Raw genomic sequence first — 26,791 nt, forward strand, 5'->3', positions numbered from 1 at the left:
AGAGATTTAATCACTTAAGTGCATTCCCGCAGATGTTAAAGAACAGTTTGTTTATGGCTCATTCATGTAACTGTGTTTCGAGGATTTTTATTTTTTTTTTACATCTCCAGGATTTTTCTTGCAAAGTCTTCTTTAGAGCAGAACTGCATATGTTATATAAAGCTTTCAACAATGCCAATATTCATTATCAGAGTTCCTACACTTGAGTAGAAAGAGATTCTAAAATGATTTCATAAAGGATCTGTGAAGGGGTCACCACGAGACCAGTAGTCTACCTGACACTGAGGAATAATAATAACAGTAAGGTTCATTTCTTCTGCACTGGCTTTGAGCAAACGCTGCTCTCTTGTGGTTCTGTCAAACTACTGCATCAGGAACACAAAAGCAAAGAGCAATTATTTCATACAAACATCTGAAGCTTTAATTTTCATTCAACAAAACTGAAACATACAAACATGCTCCAGATAAATTATACAAAAACAGTTCTCACTTCAAAACTCAAACTGAGCAGAAGATATTTTCTGAGAGATAATTTTTTTCAAAAATAGAACTTTTCCACAAACACTTGCAAATGTAACTCAGCAACATTACCGATGAAAACTGCTCAACTTGCTACCAACAACATATTTCTTTCTCCATACGAAAGTCAGGGGTTTAATGAATAATTGTAAGGAATGGTTTGTAAAACTGTCGAGCACTAAGTGCGGCTGTTCTGCCTCTTCTGGCTCTGGATCTTTCTCCTCAGCATCTGGTCTGGAATGAGGTCTGACTCTGTGACATCTGAGTTCCCACAGCCGACCACCGGACAGCTAGAGGCAGAGAAAGAGAAAGAAGCTAAACAGACTATATGTCATTTCTGCTGCTCGGGGGCTCTCATTCAAAACAATGACCAAAGATGTAGTTTGATGACATCGTGAAGTGGCTGAGGATCATGGGAGTTGTTGTTGAAAATGTGCAGTGTCTCACGCTACAGTATTCATGTACATTCACTGTGTCATTTCATTCTAATGGGTACAAACAATGTTAGCTGACAAGACGTTATTTGCTAACTCTCCGTTAGATGAGTGGACTGTAGCCAAAGCTACGTAACCAAGTCAATCATGGGGATTCCACTGTTGTCACCGTAGTAAACCCAGTTACACTACAGAAAAACAATCATGAGAAAAAACAATCGAAAGAGAAAATAATACATTGACTAGCTAGCTAGTCCACCTACTTTTACTCCTTTCTTCCACATTCTCTGACATAACCAGTGTTTACCGTGTTTGCCCAGCAGCAACGGTTAAGAAGATGTAAGGCCACTGACAGGTGACTAAAGTGAAACGCTCTGTTATAATCAATAACAAACTGATTTCTCTGCCTGTGAACACTGGCCATGTTTTGTTATCATGTTTTTTTTTTTGTTTGTTTGTTTTTGCACATTTTGAAGTATTAAGAAAAGTTAATGGAATTGGCAACATTTTAAATTTTGCGAGAAAAAAAAAACTTCCTATGCTCATTTGAGGTCATTGTTGACTTTTTAGAAAAAGAGTGGGAACACCTTTTTTGGATAAATGCTGGAGAAGCAAACATTTAATCCACATCTGTTCTGACTCATCAGCTGTTTCTACTCGTTTCACCGCTGGACAGCACGAAACACGGCCAACGCCGGCTGATATGTGGGAATAACGTCCTGAGTGAAAACAGTACCTGAACACTACATTCTTCTCTTGTACAGAAAGTTTTGTTTGTTTCTTCTTCTTAGAGATATTGTAGCAGCTGGCCAACAACTACAGCCATGCTTGACGTCATGTATACCGCCCCCTTGTGACAACACCACACAACCTACTTGATGTGTTTCAAAGCAGTTAATGAAAACAAACCTAATTCTTATTTCTAATATTTTTTTCCACAACATTTCAAAAGCTGGAAGTCAAAAAACTTACAAGCTGTGTGGTTAAGATGTATATCTAGTCTAAAGACACCAGACAGCCTGTTTTTAGTTGCTCCAAAGTGTTAACTGAAACAAACTTAATTTGAATTTTTGTTTTTAAAATTGAAAATATTCTACAGACATTTTAAAAATTCACATCAATTTGCTTGATGAATATATGGAAGAACACCTACTGTTGGAAACATTTGGGAATCCATAAGTACACAAACCAGTAAAATATATACCATTGATCCAGTTGTTTACAGAATTCTTAATGTAGAAAGGCTACAATTAAACCTTTACTATATATGACCACGTCCGATCAAAGCTTCTGTTGCATAATTTTTACACAACACATTGTTAAGTGGTCAAACCCCTACTTAACTATTTTTCTAAGCTCACTCTATACCTGTAAGTTGCGTAATACTAATTAGGGATTGTATTTCCTATTTTCTGTGTTCTTACAAGTGAATTATACATTTTTAAAACCTCTTCGGCACCACATATGCTTTTGGTAGCTGTTATATAAAAGCTCCGATACGCTGGAAGACTTGAATGATGGGCCACTTCAGGGTTGCTGACGAAATGCTGCTCACTACCGGTACAACAGCGTTTCATCAGTCACACACCTAATCACTATAAGTAAAGGATATTGCTGCTCAAGTTGCACACAGTGACAATAGGCAAGCTTCTTTGACAACAACATAGACCGGCACTGGGATTTCATCAGTGTTCCTCCAGGACCAGCCACATTTAATTTGATTCCAACATCAAAGCAGTATAATAAAGAAAATGTGAATTAACTCAGCCTGCTGGTCCCACGCCAGCCTGCAGAGTTGTTTACTGCTGCAAAACCTGACTCAACTTTCTACCGGTCCTCCAAGGAAGAGCGTCTTACCGGCATTTCTTTTTCTGGCTGCGTCTTGTTTTGATCAGGCCCAGTATGGCTCCTTCATCATAATGGTGGTTACATTTCTTGTTCTTCACGGGGTTCACCATTTCCACCTTGAATACAGATACAGAGAGGTGTGTTGTACAAGGGAGCACAGAGACAGAAAATAAAACGTAGCTGCTTCTCTCTGTTTTTCTGATACCGCAAATAATTTGTTATTTGCTGTCAGAGGTTAGGTGACCATGGAAGAAGATGGAAGTGGTTTGAAATAAAAGAGGAATGATGAAGAATTGATAGAAAGTTAAATGAAGAAAAAAAAAAAAGCATCCTGGACTGCCTTACCTGTGTGAGCGGGCAGGTAAGGTTGATTTGGGTCTGCGTGACAGCGAGGTCCTCATCCAGCTCCTCCATGCTCGCTGCTGGCTCCTGGTTGGCTAAAAACATATCATAAGAGCAGTTTGATTCCAAACGTCCAATCACAGTAAGAAATAATGAACTGGATCATTTACAAGATGGCAGGAAAATATCCAGCAGGCAAGGATGCGGGCTTGGATGAAATTATATCTACTGAATATGGCAACATGTGCCACTTATGTACTAATAGATTCAGAGCTAATCCTGCATATGTTAATAAATCCTCAAAAAAAAAAGGGACACTGTCCACATGGTCACTTGTTTACCACCATTCACAAACCTTTGCTTTGGCATAAGATGCATACATTTATAGTTGCGCACATAGCCGTAAGACATTACACCGACAGATGCACGGCTGCCTACGTGTGCACACAAAAATTTCATCCACTCACACTGGTGCACAGACATCTAACACATCCACCCACGCACAAAACAATCTCCCCTTTCACAGTCCGCATATAAATTTCACAATATCTATTGTTGTCCCGGAACAGATACAACTATTGAATAACTCAAAGGTCATCCTGAGCCCAAGGTAGCAAAAATGTTGTCTTCTTTAACTCTCCCGACTATTATGCAATGCAGCACACTTTAATTTCAGCCTTTAAGAGTGCAAAAAGGATTCTGCCAAAAGTATCCCTCAAGAGGAGCACGAGTTTTTCCTTTTGCTACTTATTCAGTGTACAGGAGTGACATTTGATGGCCTTCACCGTAACAGAATATGAAATAGGCTCATGAATTCACCCCAGTTTACAAAGTTCATACATCAGAATAAGTTTTCTTTCTTCTTGCAACTTCTGGGACTGATTGAGCATAGGGGGAAAAAAACATCACACATACTAAAATGAAGCCTATAATGTCTACGGGGAACCGCAAAAGCATGGCACTGTCTGTGTGGGACCACCTTTTTTAAAACAGCGCTGGAAAGAGGACCACAAACATAAAGCAGGCGACAGGCTAAGATAGCAACTGAGCAGTAAATAAAGAATGCTGTGTGTTTAGAATTAAGCTAATTATCCTGAAAAAAGGACACATTGCAAGATTTTCTTCTTTCATGAGCTATGAAGTTCTCCTGCAAGCACAGCTATTATCAGTGTCTATTTTAAGTCCTGAATTCATTGCATTGAGTCTAGCAGTCTATTGATTCAGACTATTTTCCCTCTCTTGTCTCTCTGCAGGCTTTACCTTGTTTGAAAGAGTTCTTGATGCTGTCCTTGAAGGCCACTACTTTCTGGTGAGTGTGCAGCTCGGCATCAGAGAGTCTGGCGATTCTCTGCGTGTACTGCTCCTTCACTTTGGCAGACAGGCTGAACATGGCCTCGGGCTGCTGTGTAGTAACCTGCAGAAATAAAAGAATGTAAGACCAGTTTTTTGACCTTCACAATTAATCAAGCCCAGTGTTATCCGCTGAGTTTAAAAGTGGCACTTTAACATTAAGTATGGCCATTACAGGAGACGCGGTGAGCACTCAGTGAGTCAAAGAATCAGATGTACTCTTTACTAATCAACATCTTTCTCCCAACAGTACAGATCTATTGATTTAGTATAGAGTTAAACATGTTTTCCACTTATGGGATTAGATTATGCCAGTTGTGCTCACCTCTGAAGTCACTTGTTGCACAACATCAACAAAGCAGTTAATCTCTTTGTCCAGCTTGGCACACTCCAGAATCATATCCTCCATCGCTTTGATGCCAGGATTGCCCTCTTCATCTGTAACATAAGAGCAGCGGTGCAGGACGTAAGCCCATCATTTACTTAGCACACTGTAAACATATTCTATTACCTATTGTAAAAAGATGCAGCAGCAGTTTACATTGTACAAGCAGGGCTGCAGCTAACGACTATTTTAATGTTGATTGAACGGTTAGTTTATTGTTTGATTTTCCTGATTAATCAGTCAGTCGTTTAGTTTATTAAATGTCAAAGCTGATTTTAAAAAAAAAAGGTTGATCAGTATGTCAAAGTCTAACATGACTTCCTCACAACCTAAAGACATTCAGTTTACTGTCATACAGGAGGAAAGAAACCAGAAAATATTTAAACTTCTGGAAAGTGATTAAGTATCAAACTAATTGGTGATTAATTGAATAATTGGAAAGTAATTGATCATTTGATTAATTGTGGCAGCTCTATGTACACATTTTCATTATATTACTGGATCTTTATTATTGATGCATAAACCTGCAAGATACACAGTCGTCCTCAAAGTTATTCATACCCTCCCATAAAAGAAGGAAAAAAAACATCTGCCACTGAAATAAGTTGAAATTGACAAAAAGTAATAATGAATAAAAATGTAATGAAAATCATGGCATTGCTTTTGATTTGTGGTTCAACAGAAATATTAAAAACAACAACAAAAACAAGCAAACAAGCATGATGGGACCTGTTAATTAATATTTTATTGAACAACCCTTTGAGCCAATCACTGCAATCCACTGTTTTCTGTAACTCTCCATCAGACTTCTGCACCTGTTGACAGGTATTCTGATTTTGGTCCACTGCTCATCAGCAAAGTGTTCTAATTTGTCCGGGACAGTTATTCATTTATTTATTTTTTAATTATTCTCTTTAACCACAAATCAAAAGCAATGTCACGTTTCACTGAATTAGAATTTAGCAAATTTTTATTTATTATTACTTTTTTTCAGTTTCTAGTGATTTAAGTGACTATTGTGAATTTTGCCTTTTCTTTAATGGAAGGGTGGGACTTCATTTGAGGACAACTACAGTTGAAGCTGTAGCTGGTCAAGATGCAGTGTCACATCTGTTGGGTAATTTGATGTAAAGTTTGTAAAGCATCATCTGTCACAAATACAAATCATATGTGTGTAAGTACACATTACATTTTAGAAGGAACTTGAACTCTAAGTATGGCTTCTAGACGAATGTAGTCAAGTATTTTAGAAGTAGAAAAAACACTCAAATAACCTACAAGTACGTTGAATTTGTAGCTCAAAGACAGTGAATCGGGACATATTCCTGGCAGCTGAGTTTTACAGACACACACACATCCAGTGAGGGTGAGGAGTGATGTTTGGTGATATTTACCCTGAGCTTCAGCCAGGTCCATGGCCACGTCTGTCACAATGTCCATCCCTGTCCCGATGTCTGTCTGACATGCTTTCAAACTCGATAGTGTTCCGTGAACAGCGCTCAGAGACATGATGAGAGGTAAATGTAATCCTCAAAACACCGCGAACATAACCTACTGTTAGCTAGCTTAGAGTTAGCCTCACTTGTTCACGTTAACTGCCACTTCCGGTTAGCTGAGCAAACTGACGAGCTGCTACGTAAATGTAAATGTAAAGTCGCAGTGAAATCAACTTGTTTTAGTGATTATGTTATTAATTAAAGAGGTGAAATGTAAATTTAAAATCACCCGCGAAAAAAAAAAAACTACAGCAGCGAAAGTTCTAACTTCTGAGTTGGTTTTTCAAAATAAGAGCCTTGAGCAGAAAATTTTGCAACTGCAGAAAAACATGAGAGCACATTATGAACAATCGTTTTTATTACTGGATTTCATTTAGAAATGGCACAGAATGACAGTATACAAAATTGGCATGTTAATTCATAGGTAATTCTCATCTATGTACACTCTATTATTAGTGCAAAACATCAATAGCCTAAACAATGAAGTGTAAGTAAACTATTCAACAGGCCCCACTTTTGAAATGTTGCTGCAGGAAAAGTACAGGTGCAAACATTAAAACTTCCATTTAGGTGCTTTAGTCTGTTTAGTTAAGTTTGTGCAAAGGGTCCACCAATTATCTGCCCAGCCAATAATCAGATCCAATATTTTGCATTTTTCAGCATTGTTATTTTTCTCCTGATAAATGAAATTAATTTAAAAAGTGATTTTGGCTGTGATGCACCCTGCAGTCACTCTGTGGTCTCAAGCACTGTCCCACCCCCAGCACTAACTGAATTACAATAAGGGTAAAAATTGAAAAAAAATCTTTAACTAAAACATTTGTAAAATTTTGACACCAAAATTTTTATTTTCGTACAATCATATACTGGTTATTGCTTTCCTTTATTACTCATAACCAGTATGGGCCCTGAAAAAAATCCCTACTGAAGGCTTCTCACTGGAACATTTGGATAGTATAAAGCAATCCTTAATGTTGTTGATAACGCCTGTGCTTTTCTTGACATGACGAGTTAAATGTCTACAGTGGGGGGGAAAGGCCTATGGCAACTGAAACATTCTTTTTTCAGATGAAATTTTTCATCCAGATCTTCACAGTATTGTTCTGAACTCATCAAAAATGAAACTGGGCACATGAGCTTCGGCCACCTGAAGAATAAAGAGAAAATAAAGAGGATTACATGTTAGTATCACTACAGAACATAGAGAAACAAAAGCAAGACATCATGCTTAAAAGTCATTATAGTTGTGTGTCTGTCAAGGTGTCTCTGTATAAATAATCACGTATTACTGCTGGTATTAGACATGACTGTATAACAGCAGTTGCAAGATATATTTAAGTAGAGTACCAAATCATCTAAATTTCAGCTTCTCCACCACCCTGCCATTGTCATATTTCTCATTTACCACCTTTTTACAGCATTTCTACAAGTATTAACAGGGTGAAAGTTGTCTTACCTTACGAGACAGTTTTGTGTACTTCACATAGTCTTCAAGGAACATCAGAGCTCCCACCACATCAGAAGGCATGTCAGGGATTTTCTGACTGTAATGGGATGAAATGAAAACTCAATTATGGGTTCATGAAGCTGTAGCCGGATGAATTTAGCATTTGGTAATAAGATTTTTATTTTTTTATTTTTTCAAAAAACAATCATCATAAACTACACAGAGTAATGGATTTTATATGTAATTATTCCAAAGTCTGTTCTGTTACCTTGTGCACTGCTCCATGATAGAGCGGATGAACTGACCAATGAGAGCCAAGAACTGCTGTGTGTATCTGGAGTGGAACTGCTTTAGCAGAGTGAGCAGGCCGAGGACGAGAGGAGGCCAGTCAACTGGGTCTGTGGCTTTCTTGCAGGTCATTCCTGGCGTAACACAAGACATCCCCCATTGACACGTTAATGAAGTCTTATATACCAGCAAGTCTAATATACTGACAGAATAGAACCTTCTATGTATGCTAAGTTTGGTAAATGACCTATCAAACATGGCCAACATGTACCATGAGGCCAACTCTGATGTCAACAAAAACAAAAAATGAAAAGCGTAGCCAGATTTTATTCAGCTTTTTACTAAATTTAAAAAAAGAAAAAACTACTGTGATGGGAGAAGAGAACTAAAGAATTATTCGTCTCTTAAGAGTCAAACACCATTCGTTATGGAATTCAATTTAAGATTCTGCAGATGGCTTACAAATCTCTAGATGGTCTGGTTCTGCTCTACATCTCAGAAGTTTTGACGCCTTATTCTGCACCTATTCCCCTCAGATAAGAGAGTGACTTGCAGCTAAAGTTTCCATTTTCTAGGCTTAAAACAAATCTTTTACTCTTTAAGCTCCAAGACTCTGTAACAAGTTCCCCCTTACTGTCAGTGCAGCTCAGTCAGTGCCTCAGTTTAAAAGGCTTTAAAAAAAAAAAACACTTTCAGAGACAGGCATTTGTGTAATATTTTATATATCTTTAAAAAAATGTTTTAATATCTTTTCTATTGCAGTATTTACTTTTTAATGTTTAACCGCTGTTCTTTTTTTCTAAAGCACCTTGTAACTCCAGTTTTGAAAGATGCCATTGAAATAAAGTTTAATATTATTGTTATCATAGTTCACTGGTTTGACCTCAGTTTTAATAGGAGCTATGGAAGAATGAAAAGCTTACCTTGGTTTTTGCTGTACTGAAGCTTAGGCAGCTGAGCAATAAGAAAAAGGAAATTGATGATGGGGAAGTAAGGGAGACGCTTTGTCGTGATGTAGATCTGTGTGAGGCATAAACAGAAGAAAAATGGTGTGAACATCCTGTAACGTATAACTCTCAGACAGAAAAGAAGCTGGGTTCAGTTTGTGTTGGTTTTTGAAGATCAAAAGACTAATTCTGATTCCAGGTACAATGTGAGACGAGAACAAGGCTGAGTGATTATGTGGGGGAGCTCTGAACCTTGTTAAGAGGGTTGTGAATGCCGGCAGCTTCCAGGTACGCGGTGATCTCATACAGAAGTGTGTTGTCCTCTTTGGGGTAGGGCAGAGACGGGTCTTGGTAGTGGGCTTCAATATCTGCCAGCAGAGACCTGGTATACCATAATCAGAGTGAGAAGAAAAGTTAGATGTGCACCTATCATCACTTATTAATTTATACCTATGCATTGTGTATCAAAATGCTGTATCTTCTTTTTAAAAGCAAACAGTGAGAGTATTTGTCATAAAGTCAGTAATACAGACTTGTAATCGGCACAGGAAATAGTCATAACTCAGCAACTATCACTGTTGGAGTTTAGTCCATAACCCTTTAGGAACAGCAGCATGTAGCTCATGTTAGCATCTTTTTGTGATTCCCTCAACACCAATTATAAAAAATACAAAATATATAGACAGTACTAAAATAATATGAACTCAGTAGTGACAATAGACTGACTTGTTGAGGTTTTCCAAGGCAGCAGCCAGATGTTTGGAGTCAAACTTGCAGGAGTAGTTTAACTCATTAGCGATCTGCTGTCGAAGAATCTGCATCTGACCAACCTGCAGCAAACACAAGCAGTTCGCTATTTTTGTATGGCATTTTGTATTCCTCAGAAAATGAAGAGTTTCATTAGGAGTGATATTCAAATTTATTTTCTATTTCCAACAATTAGAAAGCAGTATGGACTTTTACCTTCATGATGGCTTCCAGGTACGCACCCCAGATCTTCTGGGACTTGGCCACAGCACTAGCGTACACTTTGCTGGCATTAGCTATAGCAACACAAAATACAGCAGATCTCATAAAAGGAATACAAAAATGATGGCAGGTTATAGAGATAGATCCCTAAATGTATACCTACCCACAATGCCTTGGACTGGGTTGACAGCACCCAGCATCGATTTGAAAACATCAACCACAGCTTTGTCCCTCAGGATGGTCTTCTGAAGCATTGTCAGGAAGTTCTGATGACACAAATAATAGAGGAAGATATCATAAAAGGCATAACAAGGTTATAGGTTTTTATCACAAAACTTCAGGCTTTTTTGGGAGGAAGTTAATTACCTGAAGTTCCTTGACAATCATGAAACAGAGCAGGCGGTCCAGTCCGTTGAGACCAAATGTCCCCAGAGTGCCTTGGATCTCTGAGAACAGCCTGTTGTTGGTCACCTCCTGGTGGCTCTTCAGATCATACCAGGTGTTCATCTGGTCAATATAGCATGTTACCCTACAGAGAGAACCATAGTTGGTTTCAGTTGGGTTTCAATACTGCAAGATTTGACTCCAACAGCTCTGTAACTCTTCTATTTTCACTGATGTATTTGAGCAGACGTACTTGGGATCAGTGATTCGGAGGATCTCTCTGCAGAGGCGACCAATGAAGGTGGCAGACTCATCCACAGAGGGAAACTTGGGAATAGGGATGTGAGTCGACTGGTACACACTCTGCCAGTCCTGGATCTGAATGGAAGCGCAGAACAAACCAATCAATAAACTCCTATTAGTGACAAATAGCCAAACAAACATTTCCTATTGATCACGCAGGGATGAACTAGTGTCAGTACACTATTCAGGGTCATTCCCGGAAACAAACAAAAAAAAAAAACATGCTAGTGTGTGAAGCCTGACCTTGGTTCGGAGGAAACTGTTGCACTCTTGTTCAACATTGTAGTTGATGATGCGGGAAACTTCCTCCTGCCAGATTTTAAGGCCATAAATGCTGACGTAGTCCTGGATGTATTCAAACGACCTGTAGAAGCCATCCATGGTGGCTGCCATGTCCTTTAACTTTGGCATCAATTCGCTGGGCTGAGAGAGTTGAATATTATATTGTTGTTTAGTCTAATCTTTTAATTTTGCATGGCTCTTATCTTTGATCCTCACAGGACAAGAAGAGGAAAAGGTTTAAATACATAGGCTATCAGCAGATAATAAATCAGATGCTTCACCTTAGCCTTGGGGTTGAAGATTAAGCCTTTGTGCAAAGCATAAGCCACCCTCTTCACCAGCTCCTTCCTGATGCCGTCTTCCAGAAGCTGCTTAGGGTCCACCTAAAACATCACAACGTGTTATCAAGAAAACTGTACAGTAGCACCAAATTCCTGCTTGTACATTGGAACAAAGTTTTAATATTCTATCAGCTTGCCAACAGTGTAGGCTGACATCTTTTCCCAATTAACTTTATGAATGCATTTACCTTGATGATTCCAACTAAAGTGGTCTTCATCATCAAGATGCCCTCAGTGAAAATAGAGATGTCATGAGTGAGTTTTGCCACCTGGAATCAGATGACAGATAACAGATACAATCAATCAATCCTTTCATCAATCACATTGGTTGCTGTTTTGCTTTCAAAATTTAAATTGAAAAGTTACACTCGTGCATTTGACTGCATTTAAAAACACATCTCACAAAAATTGTAATTTTACTGCAGCAGGTCAAATTCTAACTAGTGCTATCCAAGTACATCTGCTTGCACAATCTGTTTCTACATCAAACTTTGGTCTTTAATTTCAGTTTCACATCAAAGGCTGCAGGTAAGATTAAAAAATGTTCAGAAATGCCAGCTTGGAGAATTGCCTCAGACTCCCCTACAGCAGATGAGTCGACATCAAAACAGAACAACATGGGGCCTCTCATCTATGTTCTTCATTTTTAAAGTAGATCTGAGGATTTGTTTCTTCTTTGTGTCAGTGACATTTTGAACAACACTCAAGGAGCAGGAGTCATTTTCAACCACAACAGTTCTTTTACTTCATAGCGAGCGCCCAACTGGGAGTAGTCCTTTAGCTTGTCCTTATCCAGCCGTGTGGGCACTTCCATGATGTCGTGGATCTGAAGCTTGATGATCTTAGCCAGAGAGGTGAACATGCTCTCTGGGATAATTTGCAGCACCTGGAAGCAAGAAGATAAAAACTCAAACACCAGAGAGTGATATCATCTTAAGGTAAACATCCCATGAGTATTTATTGCTGGGTAGATTTGCCAAACAGATGGTTCTAGAAACATTAATCATTACAGCAGCTGTTACCGCACAGATACCGATCAACACTTTGCAGCATGCAGAGCTCATTTGTTCAAGTTGTGAAACCATGTTCAACTACGAGCACCACAGAGAATATCAGTCCTCTCTGACAACAACATTTGCAAACAGCAGGCGCTTCTGTAAGATCTCAAGTGCAAAAAATACTCCATCACACAGCACCTTTCTGACATAAGCCACCAACTCTCCAGAGTAGAACTGTGAAACACTCAGCAGGTCAGCACTGTTGGCCTGGTTGATACGCAGCAACGGAAGATCCAATGCAGATGCCAGCTGGTCACACACACAAAGTAATTTTTTTAAAACGCCAGGTAACATTTCTCCCTATCAAGGCACAGCTAAGAGAATAATTTATGATTTCTTATTATTCTTTTATCAGCATCTGAGTATGTGCGTTGGACACAAACAGTCGTCACCTTCAGAAATGTAGCTCTCAGTTTGGTGACCATGGACGGGTTGACTCTGATGCTCTCCTGCATAATGGATGTAAAGCTGCGGAATAAAACATAAGCCGAGAAAAACTGGTGAAAGCTGCTACACAGACAAAAACAAAAACACAAGTGAGGTAAATCAGAACCACGGCAGCACTGTGGTCTTTTTGATGATTTAGGATATAGAAAGGTAAGCAGAACGGGTCGCTGCTGCAGCCTACTGAGGAGCTCTTAAGTGATAATAGCAGTGGTGGAACAAAATGTGCCAGAAAATCAGTTATTCATGGGCATTTAACTGGTCTACGAAGCAACTGCATTACCAAAGATTTACCTTCAGTTTATTTAGGGTTACTTTATTGTGTTTAATCTATTTTAGAGAAGCCATACTGATGATAAATCAATGCGATACAGTGTCTATATCAATACATGACACTGTACAAGTGCATCACTCTATATGGTCAGTATTTTGTATGCATTCATCATTTATCAGCAAGTACGTACCTGTCAATTATCTGCCATGCGTAAGACAGGTCTCCAACTATCTGCATGGTGATAAGGACTTCTTCTTTGATGTTGATGGTGCGAATCATTTGGTGCAGGAACTTCCTGGTGTCGGCAAGGAACTGACAGACCTGCAGGTTAGATTCCAGCTGGTGGAACTCCTGGACCTGAAGACCGAGTGAAAAACATTTTAAAGATAGGCATTATACTGTTCCCACTACGTGTTGTATACGCCCAGTATGTCAACGTAGATGAACAGCAAGCCAAACAGCACAGGCATAAATGTACAAAATACTAAATATTCCAGTCATACCCAAACACTGCAGACCTTTTTTTTTTCCTATTTTCTTGATTAAAAAAATATTCTCCATTGGTATTCATCAGATTTTTGTGTTTCAAGACTTTATATTTGGCGGTGGGTTAGAAAATGAGGTCATTGCAATCCATAAAGCCAACAACACATTTGTTATGCATTCTTATGTGTTTAAATTTGTCTTGGTTTTGTTACTACTTTGAAACAATGTCCTTTGAGTAACTTTTTATCTATACATGAGTCTAAATTAAAAAAGTATCAATGTGCAACCAAAAGGGAGTAATAACATCAGTATCTTTGCCTGATCTAATCTGAAAATGTAAAGCCATAGTGAAATAGAATTATCCTGCTCACCTCAACAAGAGCCTGTATCAGCTGGACCGTCTTCCTCCCAGCCGCCGTAGAGTCCTCATAGTTCAAAGACTCGATCTGCTTTGAGATTTCCCTGAACCAGGCCTGTAAGTTCTCTGTAAGGGATAGTATAGGTGTGTAAAACAAATGGATAAAAAATGTGTCTTTGTACTTGAGCTAAAAGTATGACTGGTGTAAATTTAATCCACCTCTTCCTGCATGTGTACTTTATTTACTTCTTCCCCCCATTGTGTTTTCCTGCCGAAACATTTTCCTTTGAACAGCTTCAAGCTTAAATTCATTTTAAGCATTTGTATTCCAACGTCGGAAAAATCCACACACACAGCACGGCTGAGGCTCCTGTAGTCAAAAACACTTTTTTTTGCCCTGTATGCATGTGTAATACTTCCCTTTATCGAGCCTAACAGTGTAACTCACCGTTTTTCTCCACCCTGGTAAGAGGTTTGACACCGGAGAAGACTTCGGCCAGCTCAGTCATTCTCTCTGATCCCTCCTTCTTGTAGCTCTCCCATTTGATCTGCTTCTCTGTCAGCATCTGTTTGAACATCTGGAAGAGGGACAGCACAGATGCCAAGTCGATGAGGAAGGATTAGTCAGATGAGATGCGTAATTAGAACATTACATTTGTGTCCTCTCCTAATGATGGACGGGCTGGCCATATGCGATCTCACGATATGCTAATATGCAAGCGGGCGGATATACCTGACAAAAACCACAACTGGATGGATCACTTTGGAATTAGTCAGGTAATAATTTCACACATTTCCTCTAAAAACGAAACAATGTGCTTTGAGGACGCACAACCCTTTTTCTATTACTGTATGTTATCTATGAATGTATGTATGCTTGTAGTGACAATTAACTGTTAACTCCTTATCTTTCTACGTTTTTCCCTGTCATCATTGACGTTACGTAATCCTGATTAAAGACTCACCTCTTTGAGTGTAAACTCAAACTGAGCAGTGTCGAGCAGTAGCTGGAACAGGATCTTGGGGTTATACTTGGAGTCATTGAGCACCTGGTCTTTGATCTGACGCAGCCGCTTGTTGTTTGGGTCATAGGCTATGAGACAAACAATAACCTGCTTTAGTAAAATACGAACCGACACACTAGTTTCATTAACATCAGTTTTCTGAAAGTATAGCCAAGTTTGGAAATACCTGGACATGTGCTGTAAAATTGACTCTGGCGAAAAATCAATCTCAACTAAGACAGCTCAAGCTAATTAAAAATTGCCAGATGTGATATGAAGGCTAAGAAAATGTGAAAAATAATCATTTCATTACCTAAAGTTTCTACACTTAGAACACTGAGAGTTATTTGGAGGACTATTAAAACATCACAAGACACATGACACTTACAGTACAACCCTGTGTGATGTCACTTCAATGTCAAATGATTCAAAATTGTATCACCTTAGAGTATGTATGTTACTTCTAAGGTGAACAGTTGTGTGTTTGCTCTTAAGTCAAACTAAAAACTAAAAACTAAAAAACTGTAAAGATAATAAAAATACAAACCCCACAACAGCAACTTGATGCAACAAAAGTCATTATAGCTTTTATCACTGAGATAAAATCTTTTTATTTTATGACCATCTCTACCTTTGATGACTGACTCAATCCTCCTCAACAAGGAGGATGCCAGTGTTGAACAAATTTCTGGAGAGATGTCTCAGAGACTATTTTTTTTTTTCAGCTGCTCTTTGCTGGAGGAGTTGACCTGCTCTACGTTTTCTCTTCAAAATCCCTGAGAGGTGTTCTCCTGGATTCAAGTCAGGCGACACACTTGGCCAGGTCATAGTTTTCTCTTTTTCAGAAACTCTGGTCGGATATTGGCAGTGGGCTTTGGGTTGTTATTGTGCTGGAATTTTTTTTTTGGCAAACTGTGAGTCATCTTGTCAGCCAGTATTTTTGGTATATCCACAGGCATTCATGGTGCCATCTATAAATGTCATCTCCCCAACACCTTTTGCACACTCATGCAGCCCCATATGATCACACTCCCACCTCCTCACTTCACTGTCAGAACCAAGCATTCACTCCAGTGGTCTTGACCAGTTTAATACCAAACATGCCGGACTCTAGAATTTCTCTAAGTCAGTAATTACAGATGTAGTCACTTTTGCTGCATGAAAATACTATTTTTGGGCCTGTATTTTTAATACAGTTTGTAAAAAATATTTGCTTGTTATTGTTCATATGACAAAATACTCCACTTAATACTACTCAACAATCCAACTCTCGAGAGGTGATACAGTTTTGAATCATTTGATATTCAGCCCATGTTGCACAGGGGTGTACTCACCTCTGTTGTATAATAAAGACATTTGACCAAAAATCACCTGACTCTGCAGAGTGCAGCATCAGCCAGCGAATTGCAACATTGCAGTCCCTCAGACAGTTGAGTAGTTTGGGAATGTTGTCCAGGATGATCTCCTCCCTGAGGAATCCTTCCTTTAGCAGCTGCTGCACCTGAGGCCTCAGGGTGTCCATGCTGGCTGCATAGCGAGTGGCCTAAACACAGAGATGGTAGTAATGATACAAAATAGCATCTTTCATTCTGGACAATTAAATAATCAAACATTCACTGACAATGTCTATAACTGACAGACTAAATAAGGACTGCATCCTCCAGCGGTGAGTGCAGAAGTCTTCAGAACTCTGTGCAGCTTTGTGAGCATCCATACAGCAGCTCATGAACATCCACCGTCTTTTTAACTAACTTTTTAAGAAAAGTTTAGAAATGTCACTCTAAAGTCACAGATTTAATTAATACCCTAAAGTTTCAATTTAAATTCTGCACAGCCACACCAGATGACTTATAAATTCTGTAGACACAGTCATCGGTACCAGCAGACAATAGATTAACGCAGTGAAGGACTGTAAACTGAGGAACCTGATGACTCTGTGACATTGAAACTAATCAATTTTTTAATACCTGCTCTTTGATGTTAGCAGAGTCCAGGGTGTAATTGAGAGCAGTCTTGGCAGCTTTGTATGGTTCCCAGGCCTCCACCAGGTTCACTGTGATCCCCATGTAAATACTGATAACCTGCAGACAGATAACATAAACACCTCAGGAAAGTATTGTCAATAAAAACTGAGACAGAACAGGAACGAAAACTTATGGAATGCCAAAACATTTCAATGAATGCTTATGTTCAGCTCTAATCCATTAGCATGGCAGAGTAAAGCATAAGCATGGAGTGGACACTTCTATCACATAACAAATGTCTTACCCAGTTGTCAGGGAAGTACTTGTCCACTATCTCCCTCATCTTGGCCTGCTGGGTCTGCAGTATGGAGGGGCTGAAGAAGAGGCAGACGTACAGCATGGCTGCCTGGTTAGCCAGCGCAGTGCTACGATGTTCTGGTAAAGGATAGGCAGAAACCTGTTGGACAGGAGGAAAATTAAAGAAGGACATTTTCTACAATCTACACTTACTTAGGTCACAGCCTCAGAAAATATGTCACAAATGAAAACTCTGATAAAAGGAGACAACATCTGTTACTGACTTTTACTACAAACTTGTATATTACTACATGCTTCTCACTTGGTTGTAAATGTCGTCTGAGCGCAGCCTCCCGATGACCATGCTGATGAATGTGCCACTGATGGGAACCCTCTGGAAGTAGCTCTCCGGGTAGTTGGATGGTCGTTTGGCTCCAGGCTGGCTGGAGTAGCCGGTGCTGCGGAGGAGCTTGCAGATGTCATCCAGGTTGGAGTCAGCTGATGAACGGGCAGCACTAAAGATAAAAGTAAATTTTGAAAAAAAAAAAAAACTGTATGTATTTTTGATACCCATAAACACAAAAATGCAACATACGACAAGAGCAATGACAAAAATCTGGGGCGAGTAAAGTCAGGTTAGCATGGTATTTACTGGTAAACATAAAGACTTTATGTAAGAATTTTTTGCCCAAAATGATTTAAATTCATTTCTGTTCCATTCAGCACGCCTCTGCATGTAGCTTCAATGCATGTGTGTGTTTTTCTTTGCACCTGACACAGGGGCGAAACTATGCATGAGTCAAGTAAGTGATTCGATTTTGGCTGCGATCGAGCTCACTAGCCAACAAGTAATTTGAGTTGTGAGTCACCGAAAGAATGTCATACGTCTGCCTGGGGGTGTGTGAGTCACAAGCGCACCTGTATCTATAATAGGAAACAAGCATCCTTTCCCTGACCTCCCCTTCAATTTTCTGGTCAATAACCAGCAGCATGACTCCGTACAGGTAGAGAGCTTCACACTAGGTGGAAAAAAAAACAAACATAATCAACATATGCAGGATCTTTCTGCGTTAGAGTAGGGCTAAACATTCACATGAATCTGTAAATTAGCAACACATTCAGCTAAATCGGAATATGGACTGATCAGAAACAGATGTTTAAAAGACATTAGCTTATGTGTAGTAATAATGTGTTTCATAATGTTACAAAATAAGGATGAATTTGCATTTGTGTTACTCACTAGGAGCTGTTTCCCATCCTCATTTAGAAGCACAGTCTCCAAGGTCTGCTGAATATAAACACCCTCATATAGGTCATCCAAATATCTGGAGAGAGGAGAAAATAATAGAATAACATTTTTAATAGTGTTTTTTTAATCATGTTTTTTGGTTTGAAAAGGAAAAAGAAAAAGGGAAACAGTGCGCCTCAAGGTCAAGGACTATGTTTTTATTATTTATTTGAATGGGACGAGTACAAAACATATTTTTGTATTCTGAAGAACTGATTAAGCTAAAAATGAAGCAAACCCCGAAAAATCTCTTTCCTGTCTTACCTGTTGAGATCCACAATGTATTTGTGGACACTCTCAAAAGCAAGATAGAACCTTGATAGAATCTCAATGTTGTTCTCTCTAAACTCTTCATCCAAGTCCTGAAGCTCAGGTTTGGCCTCCAGCTTTCCCTCGTAATACTCAGGACCCTGGAGAGGAAGCAACACAGAAGCAATGCAGTGCAGATGCAAATAATACTTACGTCTTTTGAAAGATTTACACAAAGCTACCCACAATAAGAGCAACATGATACAGCTGTTCCTATCAGTGAGATGACACATAAAGCTGCATTTTGTCATGTTTTACTGGGAAACCTCACAGCTGCCCAACAAAGTCCAAGCTGAATATGTATTTATTCGAAAAAAGGAACTCCCTCAACTTAAGCCATTATAACCCCTTACACGGACTAACTGAAAACTGAGAATGCATCACGTGCATAGTCTTCTCAAACATATAATCCATACCTTGAAGTAGCTGAAGTCACAGATAATGTCTCCATATTTCTGCTGGTCACTTTTGTCCTTTAGTCTATAAACTGCCGGGATGAAGTCAGAGAGACGCAAGAGTTCGGCAATGATGGCATTTCCTCTGGAAACTATCCTGAGGATGGCCTGGCCGCACAGGTTGTTCTCCGCCAGGAAGTCCACCATAGTGGCAGGAGGAGGAGGAGGATGTGCAAAGTAACCAGACTTTGATGCTGCTTTTTCACAGCAAGTACTCCAGATATTCCTAAAACAGAAAAGGGGGGAAAAAGAAGAATTTTGAGAACAATATTGAGTTTACTTCGAGATGATTTTCTTTTTTTCCCCGCAAACATCCACATTTTTGAAGTGGCCTCCTGAGCAGGACACTAAATTTCTACCAGCGCCCAGACTGGTCCTGAAGCCTGACTCCTTCTGAGACAGCCAAACAGAAGCGAGCTGTGAGTTGCAGCTTACTACATAAGCTTTGGCAAATGTGTAGTGCTAGCATAGTACTTGCATAGAAGCTCAAGAATGAATGTTTTATCACTGGTAGACATTTGAAAAAGCTGCTCTCACACGCCGAACTGGAAAAAGTAATTCACACATTTGATTTTCTCCAGACTTAACCACTGTAACTCCCTCCTCTCTGGCACAAACCAAAAGTCACTCCCTCGTCTCCAGCTAGTTCAGAAACTGGGCTTCTTACTGCTTTTAGCAGATGACATCACATCCCTGCAATCCTGGCCTCTCTCCGCTGTCTCCTCTTTCATTTCCGAATTGATTTTAAGATTTTATTAATCACTTTTAAAGCACGTCTGGGTCTGGCCACAAGCTACAGGGCAGAAATGTCGACTCCATACGAGCCGACTCGCAGCCATAAATCCTCAGGTCAGGTGCCTTCTGGCTGTTTGGAAATCAAGCATCAAGTCTAAAGTTGCTTTTGCCATCAGGGATCGTCACCTTTGGAATCAGCTGCCTTTGAAGACAAGGCTTCTTCAAAATCACTTCTTAAAACTAATTTTAAAGACTTGTTTGAATATCGATGTAGTCTATCAAATGCTTGTTAGGTATTGGTTCGCCTTATTGTTTAATAATACATTAATATGAACATTTTGTATTTTTGCTTTTCTTGATTAAAGTTTATCTTAAACTCCCCTTAATTTTGCCCTGCTTATTTGGTCCTGCTGTCTGGCTTTTTGCTTTTATTTTGCCGCAGAGGCATCCTGTTTTTGCCTTGTATTTCAAAGCACTTCGTCAGCCCTTGTTTTGTGTGCTATATCTTGACATATACATAAAGTTATTGGTAGTAGTAGTAATAAAACTACATGATTTATTTGAATGTATACCTGTCATTTTAGCACAACTTAGCACAACTTAGTCCTTTAGAGTGTACTGTTTGCAACATGAGAACACTCTCTAGTTTCCTAACTGTCCAGTATTTGGAAGACACATAAAAAACGTAATTCCGTGATGAATGAATGGGTTGTTTGGAGGAATTTGGAGGACTGTAGCTGTTACATGGTCATGTATTACCTCTCCCCACCGAGTTAGCGTTAGCATGTAGCCTGCTAGCTGCTCTCACTGACCGTGATGCTGCAGACGGCACACGACCACGTATAAAGGTGCAAACGTCTTATAACTAACTAACTTTTAATATTTCAATTATAATTATGTCGCATAGTAAAAGACTGCAGGAAATAACATTTTAAAAAAGTCCTTACCTTATTGGAGCTCCTCTTCCCTGTTTACTTCCTCATGACCGACCACATGACTTTGCTGCTGGGTGTGTTGGATTCTCTTCACGCAGCGCTCCGGGATGAGACGGGCGGGAACAACTGTGACAAACGCTTTGACCTCTGGCAGAAGTAAATGAGCAGCAGTTCAGAAAGCATTCTTCTTTATTTTGTCGTCTGAAAAAAAATCGGATTTTATTAGCTGATCATTTTGAAAGGCCAGAATCAATGATTTATTCTAGCTGCTTTGCATTCTACCTTATAACAAATCCAATTGTTTTTAGCTGTTGAAATTACATTAAAGATTGGCTCATATAATGTTTACCTGTAAAGTTTCTTTACCTGTCAAATAGTGACAGCAGCCCATGCATTTAAAAAGACATGATTGCTAAGAAGAGTTTTTTTTTATTGTTGTAAAATACATAAATACATTCATAAATCATGTTAATAACAGTCTAAACAAGAATATTAGACAGACCAAACACATACAGCTCAGACATCAGACATAATACTACAATATTGCCTATAACCTAGGGCTGCAATGATGATTTTTATATTGTAGATGAATCTGTTAATTGTTTTTCTCAATTAATCACATCAGTTTGTGGTTTGTAAAATGTCACAAAATGGTGAAAAATGTCAAACACTGTTGCACAAAGCCGAGTCCTCAGATGTCTTGTTTTGCAAACAATTTTCATTTTACTATCATTGAGGATTAAAAAAAACAGAAAATATTTAAATTTGATAAGCTGAAATTTACTCAATGGTTACATTTTAATTGTTGCAGGGCCAGTATCATCTTTACTCTCAAACATTTCTTTGCTCACAATTATTCAGTGACAAAAAACATTGTGTGCTCTCACCACAGACATAAAGTGATGTGTATTTGCATTTTATGACTGTTTGATCCACATAAAAGCAGCTGTAGATGCACATAAACTGGGCGGTAATCAGTTTTTTTGGCAGAGGATCAGTTTTTGGCACCTGTTTTCTCTGCAGCACCAGGCAGGATAATGGGTCGTGTGTTCAGATTTCTGTAGGTGGCGACAGAGATCCACTACACCCTCAACTCTGTCTCTCTCCCTTTCACTCCACCACACCGAGGGCCTCTGTGTGCAGATTTGTGGCTCCACAGGGGATGCAGTGATTTGCAGGGATCGAGTAGATAGAATAAGCCTGAAATGAAATTAAACCAACCTACTGTCTCAGAGATCAAACCGCTGTGAAGAAATGTAAAATCCTCTGGCCTTCAGGAAAATATCCCACTGAAATATACTTTCTTAAAGGCCTTTGAACTGGACTTTCTTTTCACTTCAGCATCAAACCATTCATTATTCATCCATGCAATAAAAATCAGCTTGACTGCAGTAATATTTGACCTTGCATGTAAATACCGGGGTGTGCTTCGCAGTGTGTGTGCTGAATAAAATTACCAAACCTGCATGACCATCATGTGACCAGCATGAATGAGTAAGCATAAGCCCTCATGTTTCCTTCAAATTCTGATTGAATTGGACTTTTATTGCCAATAAGTCTAACGCGCTGGCAGCCACTTCCTTTAAACAGTGTGAGCCAGAGGTTAATAACAGCCATATGGTGGGAGCTGTTTGTTTGACCCGTCGCTTCTCCATGCGCCAGGACAAGGTTTCATCTCAATCTTGTACCAGTTGATTCCTTTGTGCCCTGTAACAGATTGTATGTCCTCATCATTCAACTTTCATGCCTTAAGTCTTCTGATACCACCCTGCTGCTTCATCTTAATTATGTTTTATCTTTGACACACAAAGGATTCTTTGCTCCGGGGTATTTTTCCACAGATTATCTTCAACACTTTTAACTTTATTCATTAGTGCAGAGTGATGATTGACAGGAAAATGGGAGACAGAGGGTGTGACATATGGCACGGTGAGCTATGCCTGGCGTCCTGAATAAACGTGCGTCTTATCTCACCGAGCCACCGCTGCACCATTATTTCAATGCATTTTATAGTGGGGACATGAGAGACAGACAGACAGAGACAGATGCAATTTAGATTCATAGCTTGCCTCCTCATTGACCCGGCTGTCCACAAACTACACACGGTGTCCCTGCAGCCGCTGGATTTATTACCCGTTTACCATCACACCAAGGTCACATTCTCAGCATCACCTGGGTCAGCTATATGGGCTTCCTGGGAAGCATCATGAAAGGTTTTCACTAATGAGGTCTCTTATTACACACCTTCTTTATTAACCTTCTGTTGCCTTGAGGGCTTTCTCTTCTTGTTATCTTGATTGGTCTTGGTAGGATCTCTTCGGAGAATTCCTCGTAAAATGCGAGATTGTTTGCGATGAATCAAACGCATGCAGTTTGCAGGTAAAGTGCAGCATATAAACACAGCAACTGTGCAATGTTATACCTTAGAGCAATACTCCAAACACCTATTGTATATTCATTTACTCATCAACAGAAGGGTGACCAAATGACCCTCATGTCTCTGCCTATTAAGGGCTTTGGCAGTTTTCATTCTCATTCCCAGAGTGGCCTGGCGAGCATTTTGCATCGAGTAATTATCGTACGTCAGTGAAACCCCTGAATTGGCTGACAAATGAGAGTAGCCTCCTAACTACTTTATGTGTTAACTAACTTATCAAATTAAAAACTTTTGAAAAACAGTGATTCAGAGATTTATAAATTGAAGGGTATTGGCTGTATTCAGCAGCTATACATGGATAATTGGAAGGACATGTATGTGCATGCATGTGCAAATGCCAGGGCACCCACGGGTGAGTGTGTGTACATGTAGATGCAAACCCACATGTTTGCAGGTGTCCCCCTGAGGTCCTGTGTGCCCTTTATTAGCAGCAAGTTAACTCTATTCAGCGTGACTAGTGATTAAACCTTTTCATGGCTGGAACTTTCACACCGCTGTGAACTGTGTAAGGTGATTAAAGGCTCCTCGATTTGTAGTCCAGTCCCACTGCTATTCTTCCTCATTGATCTTTTTCAGGCCCTTGAAGTGAGAGCTGAGCACAGCAGGCTCCTCACATTGGAATAAGACAGGATGCATACTCTGCCTTATTCTGCCCGTCGCTCCGTGCAGCAATTACTTCACAGTCATGCATACAATCTAATTATAGTTATAATTTGGTGCCATGTGCAGTTGGTATTTAGCTACACTTATGTGATTAACTTTGTTGTTCTTTCTTTTGATACTGTTGTATGGATTGGAAAAGGTAATTACTACGAGTCCTGTAACTCATAGATAAACGTTACAAGCAAAGACGACTGATGTGTTTTGTCAATACCTAGATTTTGCATTGTCTATGAAGAAACATCAGGAATCAAGGTTGGACCCTGACAGGATAAAGCGCCACACACTGAGAAAAATATTCCACGAACTTTTCATTTCACTTTTCTGTTTTTTTTTAAAAAATAACCAACAAAGAGCCTAAAACCTGCTAAATGCTAACACCAGCATGCAAACATGCTTACAATGGCACTTCTGACATGCTGATGCTCAGCCAGTATCATGTTAACTATGTTCCAACTTTTATTTTAGCATATTAGCATACTAACATTTACATCTGATGAGTCTGCACATTTTAATCCAACAAAACCTTGAAAAACACAGATGTTATCTTCATGGTGTTGCCAGTCTCCATAACATCAGAATTTATCCTATTGGCAACATGTGTGTACAAAATTTCATAACAATTCATTCAATATGTTGAGGTGTAATTCATTCTGACACAGTTTCTCTGCACATATGGCAACTGTTACATGTCTATCCATCCCAGAAGAGGGATCAATCCTGCCTCAGCTGCTCTTCTTGAGGTTTCTCCCCTTTTTCCAGTTTTTTAGTTTTTCCATATATGAATCAAAGGTCTGAAGACGGAGGGTTTAGTGCAGTATGGTGTACATATTTTAAAGCCCTCTATTGGGATTTTGGTCCATATAATTACGACTGAATCGACCTGACTTTATGGAAAAATCTGTCAACTTTCAATTTCCCCAAAGTGTGTGCAACTGAAACACAAACGCAACACTGCTACACACTGCAGAGAGACAAGAAAAGGCCAGAAGAGGAGTTATTACATCACCAGCGCGAGATGCCAAAACACTTCCCACAAGGAGTTACGAGGCTAACAAGTGGTTTTCAAGACAAATAGCAAAGGCTGATTGTGGTAATGCTCTAATATCAGATTCGATCAAGCAGCAGATGTCTTTTTATTGCAAGTCATTACTGCTGTCATACTTATTAGCATATAAATGGTTTCTAGGCCCACGGAGACCTAAAAGTTATTGCATGTGTAATTGAACCTGATCTCTGCTCTGTGATTGAGATGTTCCGACAAACACACAGATTGCCCTGCATACGGTGGTGAGCATATTTTCCGCAGGCACAAATGCACCTTTTCACGTACAAGGGCTTTTATGTTTTCCTCTCATTTTGTCAAATGTACATGTATGGTTATATTTTAATTTTCTCACTGATATATAGCCTCAATACAAGCACAGAAGAAGAGGAAGAAGAAGAAGAGGAAGAGAAAGAAAAACAGGGAAGAGCAACATAATGATAATCAAGTTATAATAAACACATTAGTCTCCTGTAGACTGTTTCTAGCACAGTCACATGAATAACTCGTGATGATGACGATGGAAACTGCATTTTTCTCTGCATTAAACAACATTACTGCCAAGATGGATCAACAAAGTATAAGATAGACAGACTATTAATGGTTACCAGGGGATATTTCTAATGGATTTTATCAACAGATTGTATTTAGTGACACTTGCAGGTCTAAATTTTTGAGTATTTAGGTCAAAGCCCCTCAATGCCTCGATACAGAACCACAGAAACAACTGGCAAAGCCTTTAAAGCAAGAATATATGAGTTAACCAGTAAATGAATGGCTTTAGCCAGCAATTTAGAACCATTTAAAGTTTATGATCTCTGCAAATGAATTGGCCTTTACTCCCAAATGTATTAATATATTCATTAAACGCTATTATAATCAACATAGTTCACTAAATCAATTTGAAACAATTCTAGTGACACTGATGACTGGCAATCAGTGTCTAATTCTGAGGCTGTCTTTGCAACATAAAATAACTAAATTCTGGGGTTACCAGTCTAATGTTACATTGATAGCACTCCTGTACGTGTCTAGTATGAAGCTATGACCAAATGATGCTTAGCTTAGCATAAAAATGGGTAAACCACCACACTGACTGTGTCCAAAGGGGACAATAACTTTCAAGCAGCTCCTCAAAAGCTCATGAATTAACAGATTGTATGTAGTTTGACTAATCTGTCTAAACCCCGAAGTGGTAAAATGCTGAGAACAGTCGGACTAAATTTGTCTAAGACTTCATATTTAATGCTCTGATATAGGAGCAAAAAAAAAATGAGTGCATTTCCCCAAGCACTAAAGTATTACTCAGATTAAGAAATGGAGGTTACCAGACTGAAATATTGATCTGCACGACTCGTTCCCATGTAGACAAAAAGGTGCCAGATGCACAGTAATATTAAGTAGCCCTGCGCTTAAATCCTTGACGGTGATCACACTGGCCCTTTCCGCAACAAGACACACACATTTGTCACATGAACCCTTCATTTCACTGCTCGTCTTGATAGGCCGAAATGTGATTTGTGCATTTCAGTGTCAACACAGATGGATGAGGCTCCTCACCAAGGCTGTCAGTCTCAGTCGGGAGGAGACATTAAATTATCACATCCAAGGCTGCGCTCTACATGAAAGAGGCGCACACATACATAGCATTCACACAACCACAAATGTCTGTGTGTGCGTATCCATGCACATGTCCGCATGGGCCTC

At 39.3% G+C, this 26,791-nt stretch overlaps 2 protein-coding genes across 2 annotated transcripts; both read right to left on the reverse strand.

Annotated features, from left to right (window-relative positions):
• Positions 1-398: 398 nt before the first annotated feature.
• nsmce2 (NSE2 (MMS21) homolog, SMC5-SMC6 complex SUMO ligase) lies at positions 399-6,600 on the reverse strand. The gene is made up of 6 exons (XM_008276986.1): positions 6,273-6,600; positions 4,819-4,931; positions 4,404-4,557; positions 3,147-3,238; positions 2,811-2,917; positions 399-809 (listed from the first exon to the last, which is right to left on the reverse strand). The coding sequence occupies exons 1-6, from the start codon at positions 6,385-6,387 to the stop codon at positions 698-700; spliced, it is 693 nt and encodes a 230-aa protein (XP_008275208.1). The 5' UTR covers positions 6,388-6,600; the 3' UTR covers positions 399-697.
• Positions 6,601-6,714: 114 nt separating this feature from the next.
• Positions 6,715-21,018, reverse strand: washc5 (WASH complex subunit 5). The gene is made up of 29 exons (XM_008276987.1): positions 20,955-21,018; positions 19,234-19,498; positions 18,773-18,918; positions 18,461-18,545; positions 18,139-18,239; positions 17,543-17,735; positions 17,228-17,380; positions 16,927-17,040; positions 16,331-16,502; positions 14,921-15,048; positions 14,404-14,533; positions 13,969-14,081; positions 13,302-13,468; positions 12,786-12,861; positions 12,532-12,642; positions 12,081-12,221; positions 11,524-11,604; positions 11,276-11,377; positions 10,956-11,135; positions 10,663-10,787; positions 10,392-10,554; positions 10,189-10,291; positions 10,020-10,099; positions 9,783-9,886; positions 9,309-9,438; positions 9,033-9,129; positions 8,090-8,243; positions 7,831-7,918; positions 6,715-7,521 (listed from the first exon to the last, which is right to left on the reverse strand). Exons 2-29 carry the CDS (start codon positions 19,417-19,419, stop codon positions 7,465-7,467), a joined length of 3,480 nt encoding a protein of 1,159 aa, XP_008275209.1. The 5' UTR covers positions 19,420-19,498; positions 20,955-21,018; the 3' UTR covers positions 6,715-7,464.
• Positions 21,019-26,791: the final 5,773 nt, after the last annotated feature.

Source organism: Stegastes partitus, unplaced genomic scaffold, assembly GCF_000690725.1.
Source record: "Stegastes partitus isolate 25-593 unplaced genomic scaffold, Stegastes_partitus-1.0.2 Scaffold85, whole genome shotgun sequence".
Lineage (NCBI taxonomy): Eukaryota > Metazoa > Chordata > Actinopteri > Pomacentridae > Stegastes > Stegastes partitus.

What these genes read in the sequence shown, in the direction of transcription:
- nsmce2 (XM_008276986.1), bottom strand. Translation starts at nt 6,387, where the DNA reads ATGTCTCTGAGCGCTGTTCACGGAACACTATCGAGTTTGAAAGCATGT. An exon ending in GGACCTGGCTGAAGCTCAGG is followed by an intron (nt 4,932 to 6,272) that starts GTAAATATCACC and finishes CTTATGTTACAG; the next exon opens with ATGAAGAGGGCAATCCTGGC. An exon ending in TGCAACAAGTGACTTCAGAG is followed by an intron (nt 4,558 to 4,818) that starts GTGAGCACAACT and finishes TTATTTCTGCAG; the next exon opens with GTTACTACACAGCAGCCCGA.
- washc5 (XM_008276987.1), bottom strand. Translation starts at nt 19,419, where the DNA reads ATGGTGGACTTCCTGGCGGAGAACAACCTGTGCGGCCAGGCCATCCTC. An exon ending in GTGACTTCAGCTACTTCAAG is followed by an intron (nt 18,919 to 19,233) that starts GTATGGATTATA and finishes CTTCCTCTCCAG; the next exon opens with GGTCCTGAGTATTACGAGGG. An exon ending in AGTTGGGCGCTCGCTATGAA is followed by an intron (nt 11,605 to 12,080) that starts GTAAAAGAACTG and finishes ATCTGATTCCAG; the next exon opens with GTGGCAAAACTCACTCATGA.